Source organism: Hemitrygon akajei, chromosome 25, assembly GCF_048418815.1.
Source record: "Hemitrygon akajei chromosome 25, sHemAka1.3, whole genome shotgun sequence".
NCBI classification, from domain to species: Eukaryota; Metazoa; Chordata; class Chondrichthyes; order Myliobatiformes; family Dasyatidae; genus Hemitrygon; species Hemitrygon akajei.
The window spans coordinates 6,595,506-6,611,580 of NC_133148.1; the positions used below are offsets into that span (position 1 = coordinate 6,595,506).

At 46.5% G+C, this 16,075-nt stretch overlaps 1 protein-coding gene across 3 annotated transcripts; it reads left to right on the plus strand.

Annotated features, from left to right (window-relative positions):
- Positions 1 to 2,408: 2,408 nt before the first annotated feature.
- On the plus strand, positions 2,409 to 12,026 carry LOC140716344 (protein FosB-like). 3 transcript variants are annotated; one of them, XM_073028988.1, is made up of 5 exons: positions 2,409 to 2,818; positions 5,854 to 6,135; positions 6,870 to 6,977; positions 7,451 to 7,615; positions 7,800 to 12,026. In XM_073028988.1, exons 1-5 carry the CDS (start codon positions 2,690 to 2,692, stop codon positions 7,863 to 7,865), a joined length of 750 nt encoding a protein of 249 aa, XP_072885089.1. In that variant the 5' UTR covers positions 2,409 to 2,689; the 3' UTR covers positions 7,866 to 12,026. The 3 variants fall into 3 exon arrangements, with proteins under 3 accessions (XP_072885089.1, XP_072885088.1, XP_072885090.1); XM_073028987.1 differs by having other exon boundaries at positions 7,451 to 12,026; XM_073028989.1 differs by lacking the exon at positions 5,854 to 6,135 and having other exon boundaries at positions 7,451 to 12,026.
- The last annotated feature ends 4,049 nt before the right edge of the window (positions 12,027 to 16,075 follow it).

Here is a 16,075-nt window from a genome sequence, read left to right on the forward strand (position 1 = left end):
CTGTGGTTGCAACATAGAAGGGCTTTGGGGTTCAGTCTATAGCTTCATGACAGGTGGATAGGATAGAGAAGAAGGCATTCCATGCGCTTGCCTTCAGAGGCTGAAGCACTGGCTATATGAGTTGTGATATCATCAGTCAGGCACACGGACTGTTGTGTACAGTTCATTTTGCATCCATGCTGCTAAATGACACAGCGTTACTCTGGACCAAGGTACACAACACAGTACATATAACTCTCACACACACAACACATAAAGTATACCATCAAACGAAACAACGTTCCTCTGGAACAAGGTGCACAACACAGTACATATAACTCACACACAAAACACAAAGTAATATTATCAAATAAATTAAGAAATAGTAGGGTGCATATACAATACAGGCTAAAAAGTAAAGAGTATAATGTGTGCTGAGACCCTATGATGAGATTCTTACAGGTAGTCTCTTTTCCATACCCACAATTCTTGTCCCTCCTGCCTGATGGTAACCACACTACAGAAAGGGCATGGTAGTAGTAGAGAGAGTGCAGATGGACTCACCGAAACATTGCCCAGAATGGACAAAACAGATTGGACAGGCTGGCTTTATTCCACAGTGAAGGCGGCTGCGAGGTGACCTTGTGGAGCCGGGGTTCACAACCTGTCTTATGCCATGGAACCTTACCATTAAAGGGGGGGGGGGGGTCCGTGGACCCTGGTTGGGAATCCCTGCATTAGAGGTTCAAGAGACTATGAAGGACACACACAGGAAAGCTAGAGGCAGTCAGCAGGTCAGGCAGCAACTATGAAAATAAATAAACAGTCGCCGTTCATGCCGAGACCTTTCAGGATCAGGAATGTATTTAAATAGTCCCTTCATTTCGGCTGTTCATTCATTTCTACAGATGCTGCCTAACCTACCGAGTTCTTCCAGCATTTTTTGTGTTGCTCTGGATTTCCAGCATCAGCAGCATCTCTTGTGTTTATGATGGATATAGATGGAGAGAACATCTTGTGGGGCAGGTAGAGCACAGGTTTAAGGTGAGAGGGGAGCATTTTAATGGAGACATAAGAGGATAAGTTCACCACACGGAGATTGGTGAATATCTGGAGTGAGCGCACAGAGGAAGTGGAGGATGCAGGTACAGTTACAACAGTTAGTACATGTAATTAGACAGGATTCAGTCAAACGGGATTCTTATAGACAGGTATCACAGCTGTCACGGACAAGATGGGCCGAAAGACGTGCTGCGGAAGGGCCCGGTTAATTTTTTTCGGCCTGGGATGCAACTCCGCCAAATTAAATAATAATTGCCATTGAAGCGCTGGGCTGCGGAGAAATGCGTTTTTCTATTAAATATTAAATTCAAGAACCATACTTTCTTTTCTAAACTTTGTATAGAGTTTCAGAGGCACGAAGTGGCAGATTTTTCTGTTCTCTTGGTGGAAGAGTGGTGTTTTCATTGAGGTTAGGCGTTGGCTCATTGGGCTAACCTTGGCGCGGCCTTTTTTTACAGGAATCCCGCGCGATTGTGGATTCCTCGGCCAAGAGCTCTTTCCCACAAGGCCATCATTGCTCAGGTTTCGAAATGTAAATAAAACTGTCTAGAGTCAGGTAAGGGTTGTGGTGGTGCTGAGGCTCGGCACTAACCTCCTCCCTCCATCCCACCCCACCCCCTCAAAACACGCCTCAGGCGAATATCACAAAAGGAAGTAAACACTAACTCTGGTAAACGCTAACCGCAAACCCGCCAACAATCATGCGACTTATTGAAACAAAATATTAATTCTTTGATCGAGAAATTAGTACGTTGAAATCTTTCGCCCTAATCCTGGAGACTGTGTTGCATGGATACGGCCAGGGTCAAAACTTAGTGTTTCAAAGTTTAAACCAAAATCGTTTAAAAGGGGAATCGCAATTATATAGCATCCCACACGGCCTCGCAGTTTGTTCTTGTGTAATCAGTCTTATAATTGCAGGGAACAGAAATGTTAGTCAAGGCACAGTAAGTTCCCACACTGACAGAATAAACCTAGATATTTTTAAAGGATAATTTGAGTTTATAGAGGTAAACGGAGACCAATTCTGAAGCAGCAGTGTATTCTTTAGGACTGTAACACCAGCGGGATTTTAAAATCTTATACTATTAAAAATATAGAATTTATAGAATCAAATTTAAAAATAAAGCTCCAGGAGACTGGATTTCTATTTAAAACTCTCTCTATGATAAGGCCGCTGTCTAGAGAGGGATTCCCTCTTACGTCACTGCTTGGTTACCAGTAAACAGCAAACTACACAGTTCCATATTTGGGCATGTACGTCAGGGATCCCGGATGGGCGGAGCTTCCTCACAGGAGGGATTTTATCGCGTTTTCCCGGCAATAAAACAGAGTGGAACCTCGGCGAGAGTGCCATTTGCAGCTCGGCCTTCGGCGGCTTCACTTCTAGTGATTTCGGACTCGCTGTTTCTTTTCTTTTGTGTGGGATCTGACCATTTTCACGATCTGGTAGCCTGACGTCAGAGGAATACATTCGTATAAAAAGGCGTCAAGAGGAATTAGTTCATTCATAAAGAGAGCGGCGAAACTGAGGAGGAGCAGACAGGCGCTACTACAGCACAGTATTTTTCTGATTAGCTGTTCATTGACAAACGGGAAACTGGATTCAAGGGGAGACAAATCGTGGCTCATCAACGACTGGGAGGACATGTACCAGGGATTCTCAGGCGACTTTGACTCGGCTTCTCGCTGTAGTTCTTCCCCTTCGGAGCCTCAGTACCTGTCATCCGTGGATTCCTTCAGCCAGAGTATTGGCAGCCCCACTACTGCAGCCCAGGTAAGTGACACTTACAATCAGGCGAACTTTATAACATGTTAAAGCTGTCGGGATGACGAGGGAGTTCCCTCGTCCCGTTTTTGGATTATTTTCCAGCAATAATAGGAATAAGTAGGGAATCAATTAATTTTTGATCGGTGCAAAACTAAAGTCAGTGTTTAGGTGAACGGTGCAAGCTGCGATAATTAAAGTAAACTTTAGAATCGAATGCATGTGTAACATCTATGTCTGTCGCTGCATTCGGAGCCTCGTGTCGGTTGGAATCGATTTATCGATAAAATTGCACCGGTTTCCCGCAGGTTGGAAACCTCATGTTTGCCCTCGGACTCGGTTACGTCCGTAAGGTTGACGTATTGGAATTCTCCTGGTGACGCCGCTCTGGCCCCGCCCCCGGTCGTGCGACGTGCTGACGCCGGACGTTCTATTTTGGAACGTTGCTGAGGCAACGGCGCTGTCAGTGGCTGGGGAGTCGGAATGTTACGGGCACGCGCTGCCCGGGTTTTATGAATGGAAAGCGATTCCACCTCCCAGTGCACACGACAGTCTAGGACGCCAAGCTAACTGACCTTTAGCAGTTTGGTATCCCAGTCAAGCCCTGATTCACTCTGCGCCCCAAGCTGAGCGTTAACATGCGGGGGCTGGGAATCAAATGAGAGGCTTAACGTCCGGTGCAATGCCAAGAAAACGTGAAAATGCGATCTTTCCCAGGGTCAACCTCAACTGCATTACCCCAATACTTCAGATGTTCAAGGTCTTTGTCATTGCTTTCTTTAAGTAATAGGGATGTTGTCATCGATAGCACACAACCCCAGCCTTCATTAGGTTTGGGTTAATCGGGGTTGTGGGGATGATGGAGCAGCATGACTAGACGGGGCCTAATTAAATTCATTTTCAGGACTCATTCACCCTGTGAACTGCGAACCAATCACTAGAGTTCAAAGTTATCGTTGCACTCCGATATAAGATATAAAAGGAAGATTACTGGTGTCCAGTCGGGAATCGCGTGTTGGGCCAAACACATGCTGATAAACAAAGCGACCTTGGGATTCCAATCTCTAGATCTCAGAAAGTGGAAACGCGGTCGAAGAAGACATGTATCATGCTCTCCTGCGTGGAATATAAAAGCAGGGACATTATACTGGTTAGATCGCCTTCTATGCAGTTCCGTCATAGAGAGCAAGGAAGCGGTTTAAAGGGCACCTCAGGCATGCGTTTTTTACAAAGCAGTCGGTACAGGAACACACATCCAGAGGAGGTGGGGGATTCAGATACAATCACGATGTCTAAAAAATATTTAGTCAGACAGCCGAATAGGCAAAGGATAAAAAGAGACAGCCCTAATGAGGGCAAAAACGATTAGGTAGATGGGCAAAAAGCTAGTCGAGTGCAACTCTGACATTCACAAAACGTTTTCTTTAGCCTCAACCGGAGGCCGCAAGGCGCAGAGACATGATTAGATTTGCATCAGGAATACAAAGTATCCTGGCTCTTTGCAAATTCTGTCCAATAATATTCCACTCTCCACCGCCCTTAATTCGAATATCTCTCCATTTGTGGTCGGAACACACGGCGTGGACCGAAGAGACGGTTCCTGTGCTGCTCACGTCGATTGACAATTGATTGGAATGCCTTTCAACTCGTGAATGTCAGGTTGCAACAATACGGGCGCGTATTTACCACATCTTAACACCATTGTCCATTTATCCATTTAAACTTTGGTTATATCAAGTTGGAGAAAAACACCTTTTCTTTTTAATAATTCTTAGTTAAAGTTCACGTTTGAATTCTTGGATGAGTCGTGGCTTTACGACACTGGACCCTTCTTGTAAATATGTACTCCTGCTAACTGAGTGAACTTTATAGGACACCGTCTCACCGCGGACAACACGGTCCACTCGTCCTGTATAGTCTGCAATACGGCGACCCCTTCTGACGAAACCCAGAACTGCCGCTCTAATGCGCTCACTCTTCTGCCGCCACGATGTGGTATTCTTAAACTAATCTCTTTACTTAGCACTGCAAAAGAGACGTTAAATGTGGATTGCCAGCGTTAGAAGACGGATATCGGGTTTAATAGAATAGTGGCAATTATTTACTACTTATACTTAAGGTTAAATATGAATGTATGTAGCACTCTGCTTAGACAATGTTGCCTCCAACCTGATGACAGGCCCCTCCAAGTGATGGACTAATCAGTTATAACTTACAAGTTGATTTTTAATTCAGAGCCTGGTGACAACCCCTTCCACCCCACTGGGCCTGCAAGTGACTGATTAACATGGAGTGTGGCAGGAAGCCCGCACGATCGCGGGAGAACGTACAAACTCCTTTTAGACAGCGGTGGGAATTCAACCCTGGTCGCTGGGGCTGTAAAGTATGCTGCCCGAGTTTGTGAAGGGAAAAAGATTAAAACCAACACCAAGTTTCTCCACCCCTCACAGCCCGCCAAGAATGGAGGAAGGTGAGAGGGTGAGAAAACTTTTTGTGAATCCTCCTTCCCTTATTGACTGTTAACGTGAATCAGGAGTCACGTCAACCCTTCTCAAATGGGGAAGGAGCACACCCTAGGGTCCTGCTGTCATGGACAGTGAGAAGTTATGCCCTGGTCAACAGCCTCCCTAATGGTACATTGTTTAAAGAGGCCTCATGGGTGGAATTGGTGGTTTGCAAACAGAATGTATTAAGTTCAAGCTTATTGTCGTTCAACCATACAGCAAAAGGAAACACTCTTCCTCTGGGGCCAAGACTGTACAGTCATGCACAGCAAATATAGTCCCGTAGCCGTTCGTCCCATACTCTTACAACTCGGAGTTTGATTCCAGCGCCCTCTGTAAGCAAGGCTGTGCATTCCTTTCCATGTACGTGTGAGTTCTCTCCCAGCGCTCCAGTTTCCTCCCACAGTCCAATGATGTACCAGTTGTAAGTTGTCCCATGATTAGGCTGGAATGTTGGGCATCACAAAGGCTGGAAAGGCCTTTTCCATTCCGTATCTAAAATAAATGATAAACTATATTGTGTACTCTGATCGTTGGCAGGAGTGTACCACAGGCGTTGGGGAGATGCCAGGATCCTTTGTACCAACTCTGACTGCCATCACCACCAGTCAGGATCTACAGTGGATGGTTCAGCCAACTGTCATTTCCTCGGTGGCCCAGACTCAGACTCAGTCTCACATTCCCCCTATGGCCCAAACCTCCATGGATCCATATAACCTCCCCGGGACCAGCTATTCCACTCCAGCCATGTGCTCCTACAGCACTGGAGAGCCATCGAAACCCACCCGGGCCAGCCGCTCTCGGAGGGCACGCGATGAAACGGTGAGTGAGGGATACACAGTCACACATATACACACAGACAGACACTGTAGACATGCAGTCAGACAGACAGACACTGTAGACAGGCAGTCAGACAGACAGACACTGTAGAAAGGCAGATGCAAACACAGGCAGACACACACACGAGGACACAGTATGTGTGGGTGCACAATAATATCAGATCAAAGTTGTTTAAGGGGCCTTTGTTTTAACGTTATTGCTAAATAATGGTAACAATGTTAATATTAAAGGTCCACTTTATTTTTGAGGGGTGGAACGCTCTATTTTTTTGGGCTCTGGATCTTTCAGCAGCCAAGTTAGCTCCCCCCTACAGTCAACCCACTCACCTCCTGGGTTAGATAGAACATGGACACAGGCCATTCATTCCACGCTGACCAAGCTGGGCAACTGAGTTAGTCCCATTGTCTGCGTTTGGCCCATATCCCTATAAACCTGTCCTGTCCACATAAAACCCCCTCTGCAGTGACCCATCAAACATTCCAAGTCGAGAACACCCCGCTGGTACAAGATGGAGCGCTAATCCATTAGATACTTCAAGAATGCTTTCCCGCTCTCACGTGTCCAGCCCGTTGTGCTCTGAGTTCTGGGCCCCTTGAGGACGCGGAGAGGATTGAGTTAAGGCAAGGGAGTACGGGCCAGGGTGTGTGGGACTGTGTGCGCGGTTCCTAGCGTAGTGCCCAAGGGAATTGAATATCCTATCTGTCTATCACCCACAGCTCACTGCCGAGGAGGAGGAAAAACGCCGCGTTCGCCGGGAAAGAAACAAACTGGCTGCCGCCAAATGTCGGAACCGTCGCCGGGAACTGACCGACCGCCTCCAGACCGTAAGCAAACTATCCTGCCGCCTCTCCCGGGTGCCCCGAGACAGGGAAGGGGAAGTGTGGAGGGGTATGTTCAGAGCCGGTAATTGGGGAGGGGGTTAGCGGGAGGAGTAATTAATTCACTAAACCGCACGGGATCACAGGCCATCCCTCAGGGACTTGCAGTAGGCGGTGGGAGGTTAGACGGATATTCTCGCTCTATCCTGCCCTCCTCCCCAGCAACCCCGTCAGTTTTCGATGTCTTCTTGTTTCTCTTAATCCCTCTCTACTCGCTCTCTCCTATTCCTCCTGTTATCAATCTATTCCGCATTTTCCCTTTCTCCCATCTCCTTTTCCACCCCAACTCTCTCTCCCTGCCGCCTTTCTTTTTCTCCCTTCTCTTGAGCTTCCCCTCACCTCCCTCGCTCCCCCTCACCTCCTTTTTCTCTGCCCCGCCCCTCGCTGCTCGCACTAACCGTCTGCCTCCGTTCTCGCAGGAGACGGACCAGTTAGAGGAAGAGAAAGCCGAGCTTCAATCTCAGATCGCCGAGCTGCACAAAGAGAAAGAGCGACTGGAGTTCGTGCTGGTAGCGCACAAACCAGCCTGCAAGATCCCGTTCCAGGACCCTGTCAGTCCGCAGCCCAGCGCCGCCGGTGCCGAGGTGAGCTCTCTCGGATTGCCTATTACACTGGATGGGAAGGAGCCCCCATTGTCCGGGAGCTACCCGTCGGGCTATCAGCTGCCGGCGGAGGTACCCTTCTATCCGCCCTGTGAGACTGTCCAGTCCTTTTTGAGTAGTAGCCCCAACGCCTCATACACCTCTTCATTTGTGTTCACCTACCCAGAGGGAAGCAGTTGCGGCCTCGTCCACCAGCGGAACAGTAGCAGCGACCAATCCTCGGACTCTTTGAACTCGCCATCGCTGCTGGCTCTGTAAACCTGCTTTAACCTCACTTCACTTACTTCCCAGCACCCGGCGCTGTTTTAACGCCCAGCCCGGGATACGGGAGAGAGGTGGGAGGGGTTGGGGAGGGAATCGCCAGCCTGCCTTCCCCCCTCTCCCATCTTGCTGCCCCGAGGAGGAGGAGGGGTAAAGCGTTTCGCCCCCGCACCCCCCCCCCACACTGCCAAATAGCTTCTGTTGCCACTCCGAAACCTCCCAGAAAAGTGGGGAGAAGCAACCCACGGTGGCGGAGCCAGTCAACGTGGTTAGTATTGACGAAGTTGCAATGTTACTACACCAAGGCCGTCCCGAACGTATCCCGACCCAGCGAATGTCTTGCCAACCTGGCCTCCTCTCTGCTGCGTTAGCCGGCTGTACCCGTGTGGGGACCTCCTGCTGTAAAAGTGACTGAGCTTTTTTTTACTGACGGTGAAACTCCGGGCGGATTCTCCTTTTTTTTAAATGTTCCACCGCTCCACGAGGGGCCTGTCCCTCTCTAACATACTGTGAATCCAGACATTTTGTAAGATAATTTTACGTTGATTGTGTCCGTGTGTGTGTTTGTTTGTGGTGACAGGGGAGAGGACGACGTGTTCTCTTCGATGTAACAGAAATATCCTCCTTCCGAATGAGCAAGATGTGAATTTTACTTTTAGAACTAATTTTAATCGATCTGGAACTCAAAAGCAACAAAAAAGTTATTAGTTTTATATCCTGCTTGGTGAGTTAAAAAAAACTTTGCAAGGGACAGGAGGGATGTAAAACCGGCCGAATCTGATTTATTTTTGCGTTGAAGTTCCCCCGCCTCGCCTCGACCCATTCCCTTCAGGTTTGTAGCCATGACCTGTCAGGTTCGCAAACCACAGGATCCCTTCTGGCTGCCAAGTCTGCCTCTCAATTAGGCGCCGTGTTGTTCCCCTCCATAGAGACGGGCTGACCTGCTGAGTTCCTTCAGCATTTTACGTGTATGAGGATTCAGCTGGATGACTCTCCCCCACCGCTCTCTGGAGGTGACCAGTTTTGCGTTCATTAAGCCGGAAACGGCTTCATTTCCTCAGTGCACGGCCTAGAAACAGGCTTCTGTGATGCCACCCTCCACACGGGTGCGTTTCTGCGCCTTCGGGAGGAGAGAGTTAAGGGAGGCAACTTGGGCAGTAGTTATACAGTACAGCAACCATACTGCCAGTTCTGCAAGAACAAAGGAGAACCCGCTTTTCTTTTGCCATAACTGGGACACACGGCTTAACGTTCAAGAACAGCGCAGTGTCTCCCATTCTCTCACTGCCAGAGACAGCCCCTCCCGGGCAGACAGAGCCTTCCCTGCCTCTTTGACCCTCGTTCACCACAAACTGGTCACAGTAACCGGTTCTGCCCACCAGACCAAAACACAGTAAGATTAAGATTCGCTTTATTTTGTTGCATATGCATCAAGACATAGAGTAAAATGTGTCGTTTTAGCGCCAGCGCCCAGCACAGTCCGAAAGCAGCCCCTGAGCGTCCGCTTCCTGCGCCAACAAGCCAGAATATGCTTTGCTTGACATTTAAACCACTGAGATGGGCGGTGAGGGAGATAGCGCCCCTATATTTCTTAGAAGTGCGGGAGGGCTAATCTCTGCCTCCTATTATGTATAGAACATCACGTACAGTATAAGTTATTGTACTTTAACCAATATTTAAAATAACTTACAAAAAAAGGTAAAACTGGCTGACTGCAATAACGTATTTAACCTTTCACAATGAATAGCCGACAGTTCACGCCTGTGTCCATATCTTACTTGACATTCTAAAGCTCTGTGTTAATACTGACTGGGAGGCTTCAGTCCTTCAGACCCGCGCAGACCACTGGAATACCAGTGCACGCAGCTGTAATGGGACATGGCATCTCTGTGCCAGGGGAAAGGGTGACTGTGAGTTTGTGGGTGTGTGTGAGTCTGTGTATGTCAGGCAACAAGGATAAAGTTAGCTACCCATATCCCTGGCTGAGCTGCTAGCTGAGACAGAACTGCAGCTGGAATGGCTACATTCATTCCGACAGGAGAGATTCTGCAGATGCTAGAAACCTTGAGAAACACAAAATGCTGGAAGAGCTCATCAGGTCAGACAGCATCAATGGAGGAGAAAAAACAGTCAACGAAGACCCTTGGTCAGGTCAGGCAACGTTTCAGGACAGGACCTGTTGAGTTGTTCCAGCACTTGGTGCTCTGGTCTCCTGTGGGTCTAGCTGGTACTTGCTGAATGAAGGATACCATATTTCCCATGAATTGGCAGCCTTGCTACGACAGCCTTCATTTTATACCTTTTATAGTTAATATTTATTTTTTATTTCTATATTGTACTTTTAAAACTTGCAGCATCTTCTTTGCAAAAAAAAAAGACCAGATTGACTTCAGGACTAACTGTACAAAATGTCTGGAGCCATAAACAATTTACTGACTTATATACAGATTCCTAAAAGGGGAAAAATAAAAACAGTCCTGTTGTATGTCAGACCATAGGATACAAAAACTACTGACCCCTTCCTTTCCCTCTCTATGTAATCTTGGTGTGGGAACAATTTGCTTCAAGTTGCCACAGCTTATCCAGTGTTAGTCCATGTATAGTTTTAAGCTCTAGTTACTTTAAGCTTTAAAAAATGTTGAAATTTATGTCAAAAACTGCATGGAGACGAGCTACAACATTTCAAAACCGGATGTGTTATTTACTGTGACACAGGATTAATTCAAACTGTGTTAGCACAGACGATTGTATACTGTATGTTCCTGTGTCTGTACTATGACTATGTCCATGGTTGTTTATCAAGATTTATATTGTAATTATTTCAAAAATATTGAAATCTATTTCTGGATTTGTGACTGTAGAGTTGTGTGTATATATTGTGGCACTGCATTAGGCTTTAAGCCAGCATTGAGAGTAAAAATTGTCTTATTGGAAAGAGTGGTTCGTTCACCCACTTTGGGAACAGAACGTTAGCACCCACTCCTGGGTACTCAAATGTTAATGTTTAACCTGTACCTCTGCCAACTCTCCACTACACATCAACCCCCAATACTACAGACCACTGCTTGAGTCATTGAATGTACTGATGGTCAAGATGAACAAGTATTTGTCTGTAGGACAGTTGAAGGTTGTGGGGAACAATGGCCCTAAGGCCAAGATCAGATCAGCCTGCTCCTATTTCTTGTGTTTTGCCAAGATGAGCCCACTCACCCAAGGCCTGACCTAATCCACTGCCAAAGTGGAGATATGGAGTGCTCACAATGTGGTTCCACTGTGGAGAGTGGCAGCTTCCAGTGGTACAATCTGCTCCTTGCTCTGAGGGGCTTTGGAAGGAAATTGATGCCCCTTCACCGGAGATGATTCAGAGACATTGGTGGAGGGGTCAGAGATCTGTGGACCATTTGTTTAATATGCAACCACTCCCAGGACCAGGCTTACGCAATTCTTTACTCTTAAATGCTTCACGTCACTGGGAGGCAGAAGCAAGAGCGTGCTTTCTTTCTCTCTAGTCTGTGAAGCTTCGGTGGAATCAGCATAACCTGCTGGATGCGTGGGCATGAAATTCAGTCAGGAACATTCACTGATCCCTCCTTCTCCAACCCAAGTATTCCAGTCTCTGGGCTGGGTGGAGACAGGGACAAGACTTCAAGTGAAACTGATATTGAGCCACACTTTAAAATCCTGAGCAATTGGTCATTATCTCCAGCTTAATGACTCTAATCTCCCTGAGTCTGTTTTCACAACTATCTCTGTGCATTTTTCTTCTTCCACTCCACTTTCCTTATTTTCTGTTACCCCCACCCCTCTCATTCCTCCTACCTCTGCAGTTGCCTGGATGTGTGTGTGTGTGTGTGTGTGTGTGTGTGCACACGCCTCTGTGTCCTACGACATCTGTTCCTCATCTGCTGTCTCCCTATGTGTGCTTGCTCTTCACTTTCCAACATTTGCCCTGTCGTGCCCTCGATCCACCAGAGTTTAATGCACTTTGTGAAATTAAGGTTTATTTTGATATTTATAAATATCTTGCTCCTGTTACACGGTGAAATCTAAGTTTGTTGCATCAATAATCTGCATGAAACCTGAAATTTGCAATGTTTTACTATGTGTTAATAAAGGAACCATTGATGCTAAATCCACATTTGTTTGTGCATTATTTATTATAAATGGCTACTAAAGGGGGCTTTACACCTCGATGTCCCTTGTGGCAGATGAGTCTAGGGCCAAAGAGCACAGCCTCAGATTAGAAGTATGTCCCTTTAGAACAAAGATAAAGAATTTCTTTAGGGCAGAGGATGGTGAATCTGTGGAATTCGTTGTCACAGATGGGTTGTAGAGGCCAAGTCATTGGATATATTTAAAGCAGAGGTGATAGTTCTTGATTCATCAGAAGGATATGGGCAAAAGACAGGAGAATGGAATTGAGAGGGATAATAAATCAGCCACGTGGAATAGTTGAGTAGACCTGAAGGCCTAACTCTGCTTCCACATCCTAAAATCTAATGATTATCTTTTTTATCACCTTTTATATCCAGTACTCAACTTTCTGTGTGGGATTTTTTGGTTTTATAAGAAGTTTATTAAAATCAATAGCATGTGAATTGAAAGGTTCTGTGTCCAGCATAAAACCCAACACCTACTGGTTCCCACGAACCAGGGGGCACTGAATCCTCCCTCTCTGGGTTTACCCAGGCACAACCATAACCTTGAGAGAGGGGCAGGCTATCAACAAACAGAAGGCCCACTGCCCAGACCTGTGACTGGCTACAGGAGCAGACTGACATGGGGGTCCCTCTACTGAACCACACTTTTCCAGCCCTGGGTGGCAAATGTTTGACCAGAACTTGAGGAGGCTCTTCCTTAAACATCTAAGTCTGCAACTTCTCATGTTCTGTTTATACATGGAACAAGGCAGTAGGTAGTCCTGGTGGCATAGAGCAAAAGAGCACAGATGCAGTCTCGTTGGACCAAACAGTCCTTGCTGACCCCAAGCCCCCTCCCTCCATGCACTGATCCAAATGCTTCTGAAATCACACCACTGTACCTGACTTAACCACTTCCTCTGGCAGCTGCTTCCATCCTCCGCAGGAGCATGTTGCTTCTCGGGTCCTTTTGAAATCTCTCTCCTCTCACCCTGAACCTATGCCCCCTAGTTTTGGACTCCCCTGGCCTGGGGAAAAGACTGTCACCATAGATAAGAAGGCATCATGCCAGAAGTAGGCCATTCAGCCCATTGAGACAGTTCCATCACAGCTGATTTCTCAACCCAGTTCTCCCGCCTTCTCCCTGTAACCTTTGACACCCCTAATAATCTTGTGTTAAATATACCCAATGACTTGGGTTTTACAGCCATCTGTGACAATGAATTCCACAGATTCACCACTCTGTGGCTAAAGAAATTCCTCATCTCTGTCTAAAGGGATGTCCTTCTAATCTGAGGCTGTGTCCTCTGGTCCTGGACTCCCCACGATAGGTAACATCCCCTCCACATCCACTCTATCTAGGCCTTTCAATATTCAATACGTTCCAAAGAGATCCCCCATCCCATTCTTCTTAATTCCAGCAAGTACAGACCTAAAGCCATAAACACACCTCATACATTAACCGTTTCATTCCTAGAATCATTCTTGTGAAGCCCCTCAGGACCCTCTCCAATGCCACCACACATGGGCTAAGCAAGATAAGGTTCTATCAGCTTCAAGGGCAGAGAATCACTGGTATACGGACACACACTGGTAACTAACCACCCTCTCCTCAACTGGGACTCAGACCCATGGCCAGGAACACAGTGACTAATCTGTTTAGAGCTCTGGGGGGAGGGCTGGGGATACAGCAACCAACCTGTACCACAGTGTGGAGAGCAACATTGTTTAGCATGTAAACAAGGCAATTTCAATAAATGCACAATCTGAGCATTATGAAAGTTGGCTGCTCCTGTGTAATCAGAGCTGGATAATGTCTCAGATACCCAGAATTCTTTCTCGCTTCAACTACAGTTTAATTCAACTTGACCATAGGAGCAAAATCTTATCATCCCTTTTAACCCCTCTATTAACCTCTTTATTATCCCTGTCAACCCCTCTATTAACCCTTTTGTCATCCCCTTTAACCCCTTCATTATCCCTGTCAACCCCATTCTCCAACCTTCTGCCTGTAACCTTTGATACTCCGACTAATCACGAACCTGACAACCTCTGCTTTAAATATACCCAATCACCTGGCCTCCACAGCTGCCTGTGGCAATGAATACAATGGATTCACTATACTCTGGCTAAAGAAATTCCTCATCTCCATTCTAAACAGATGTCCTTCTATTCTGAGGCTGTGCCCTCTGGTCCTAGACTCTCCCACTATAATAAACATCCACTTTAGACCGGGCTTTTGGCACACTTTGAGGTTGTGGTGGTTCAGCCACACTCAGTCCAAGCAGGAGACCTGCTTACCCTTCCTGTAGTGAGATTGGTCCAGCAGCTGGTCATCCAGCTCCCAGCGCAGCAGAAGGGAAACTACTTGTCACGTTATCGACTTCAGGAAGAGGGACAGTGCTGAGGTCGAAATATACTGTATATACAGAGAGGCGTTGGAAAAGGGCCAGTAACATCATGAAGGATCCCACCCACCCTGCTCATGGACTGTTTGTCCCACTCCCAGCAAGGAGGAGGCTACGTAGCATCCATTCCTGGACCACTGGACTCAAAAACAGTTCCTTTCCCCAAACAGTGAGGCTGATCAACACCTCCACCCACGAACTGACCACTCCACCACTCCTTGATTATTTCTCATCAGTCACCTAATGGACTGACATTCAATCTATGTATATACTGTAAGCTGGCTTATGTATTTGTATTTATTGTGCTTCTTTTAGTATTTTAATTGTGTTCTTTACTTTTGCTTCTTTTATGCTGCATCAGATCTAGAGTAACAATTATTTCATTCTCCTTACACCTGTGTACAGGAAATCTCATTAAACAGTCTTGAATTTTGAATTTTGAGAGGGTTCGAGAGCTTCAAATTCAAGTTTGTTTAATTGTCATTCAACTTTACATGAATACCCATGAGTGAATGGGTTCCTCTGGGCCAAGGTGAAAGGTACAGTACCAGCAGTCACACACAGCACAAGGTACATATAGCACATATAAGATAGCAGTAACATACAGTTACACAAAAAATAGATATAAAATAGCCCAAATTCCTGAACCCATGGATATTGTCAGCAAAAACAATTCCTGTAGAGGAACACAATCCAGCTTGTTTACACTGAGCAAACACCGGAGAGCAGCAATGATGCCACGCCACACCACCTCCTGCATCACTTTTCCTGGGTGGCTGCAACACACAACAACCTACGTTCCTCGGTGTTAACTTTACCAATAGCCTGTCCTGGTCCAACCACATAGATGCCATTTGGCTTGTCATGAACACAAGATGTTCTGCAGATGCTGAAAATCCAGAGTAACACACATAAAATGCTGGAGAAACTCAGTAGGTCTGGCAGGATCAATGGAGAGGGATAAACTGTTGATGTTTTGAGTCAAGAGCCTTCATCAGGACTCAACAATGTCCAGGGTGGATGGGATCTTTGATTATCCTGGCTGCTTTACTGAGATTCTGAAGAGGAATTAAAAAGTTCACATTTCAGGCCAAGAGCACCTCTCACTATCTCAGTAAAGCATCCAGCATAATCAACACACCATCCAATCTGTAAGACCATAAGAAACAGGAGCAGAATTAGGCTATCCAGCCCATCAAGTCTGTTCCACCATTCCATCATGGCTGATCCTGAATCCCACTCAAGCCCATACATCTGCCTCTTTGTCATATCCTTTGATGCCCTAACTGATTAACTTCTACCTTAAATGGACCCATGGACTTGGCTTCCACTGCAGTCTGTGGCAGAGCATGCCACAGATTCACTACCCTTGGATAAAACAATTTCTCCTTACTTCTATTCTAATAGGTCACCTCTCAATTTTGAGGCTGTGCCCTCTAGTTCTGGATACACCCACCATAGTAAACATCCTCTCCACGTACACCTTATCTAGTCCTTTCAACATTTGGTAGGTTTCAATGAGATCCTCCCACATTCTTCTAAATTCCAGTGAGTACAGGCCCAAAGCTGCCTCATATGTTAACCCCTTCATTCCCAGAATCATCTTCGTGAACCTCCTCTAGACTGTCTCCAAT

Bases quoted from the DNA above. Each gene is read 5' to 3' on its own strand.
- LOC140716344 (XM_073028987.1), top strand. From the start codon at position 2,690: ATGTACCAGGGATTCTCAGGCGACTTTGACTCGGCTTCTCGCTGTAGT. The intron at 6,136-6,869 runs GTGAGTGAGGGA...TATCACCCACAG, and splicing joins GGAGGGCACGCGATGAAACG to CTCACTGCCGAGGAGGAGGA. The intron at 6,978-7,450 runs GTAAGCAAACTA...CCGTTCTCGCAG, and splicing joins TGACCGACCGCCTCCAGACC to GAGACGGACCAGTTAGAGGA.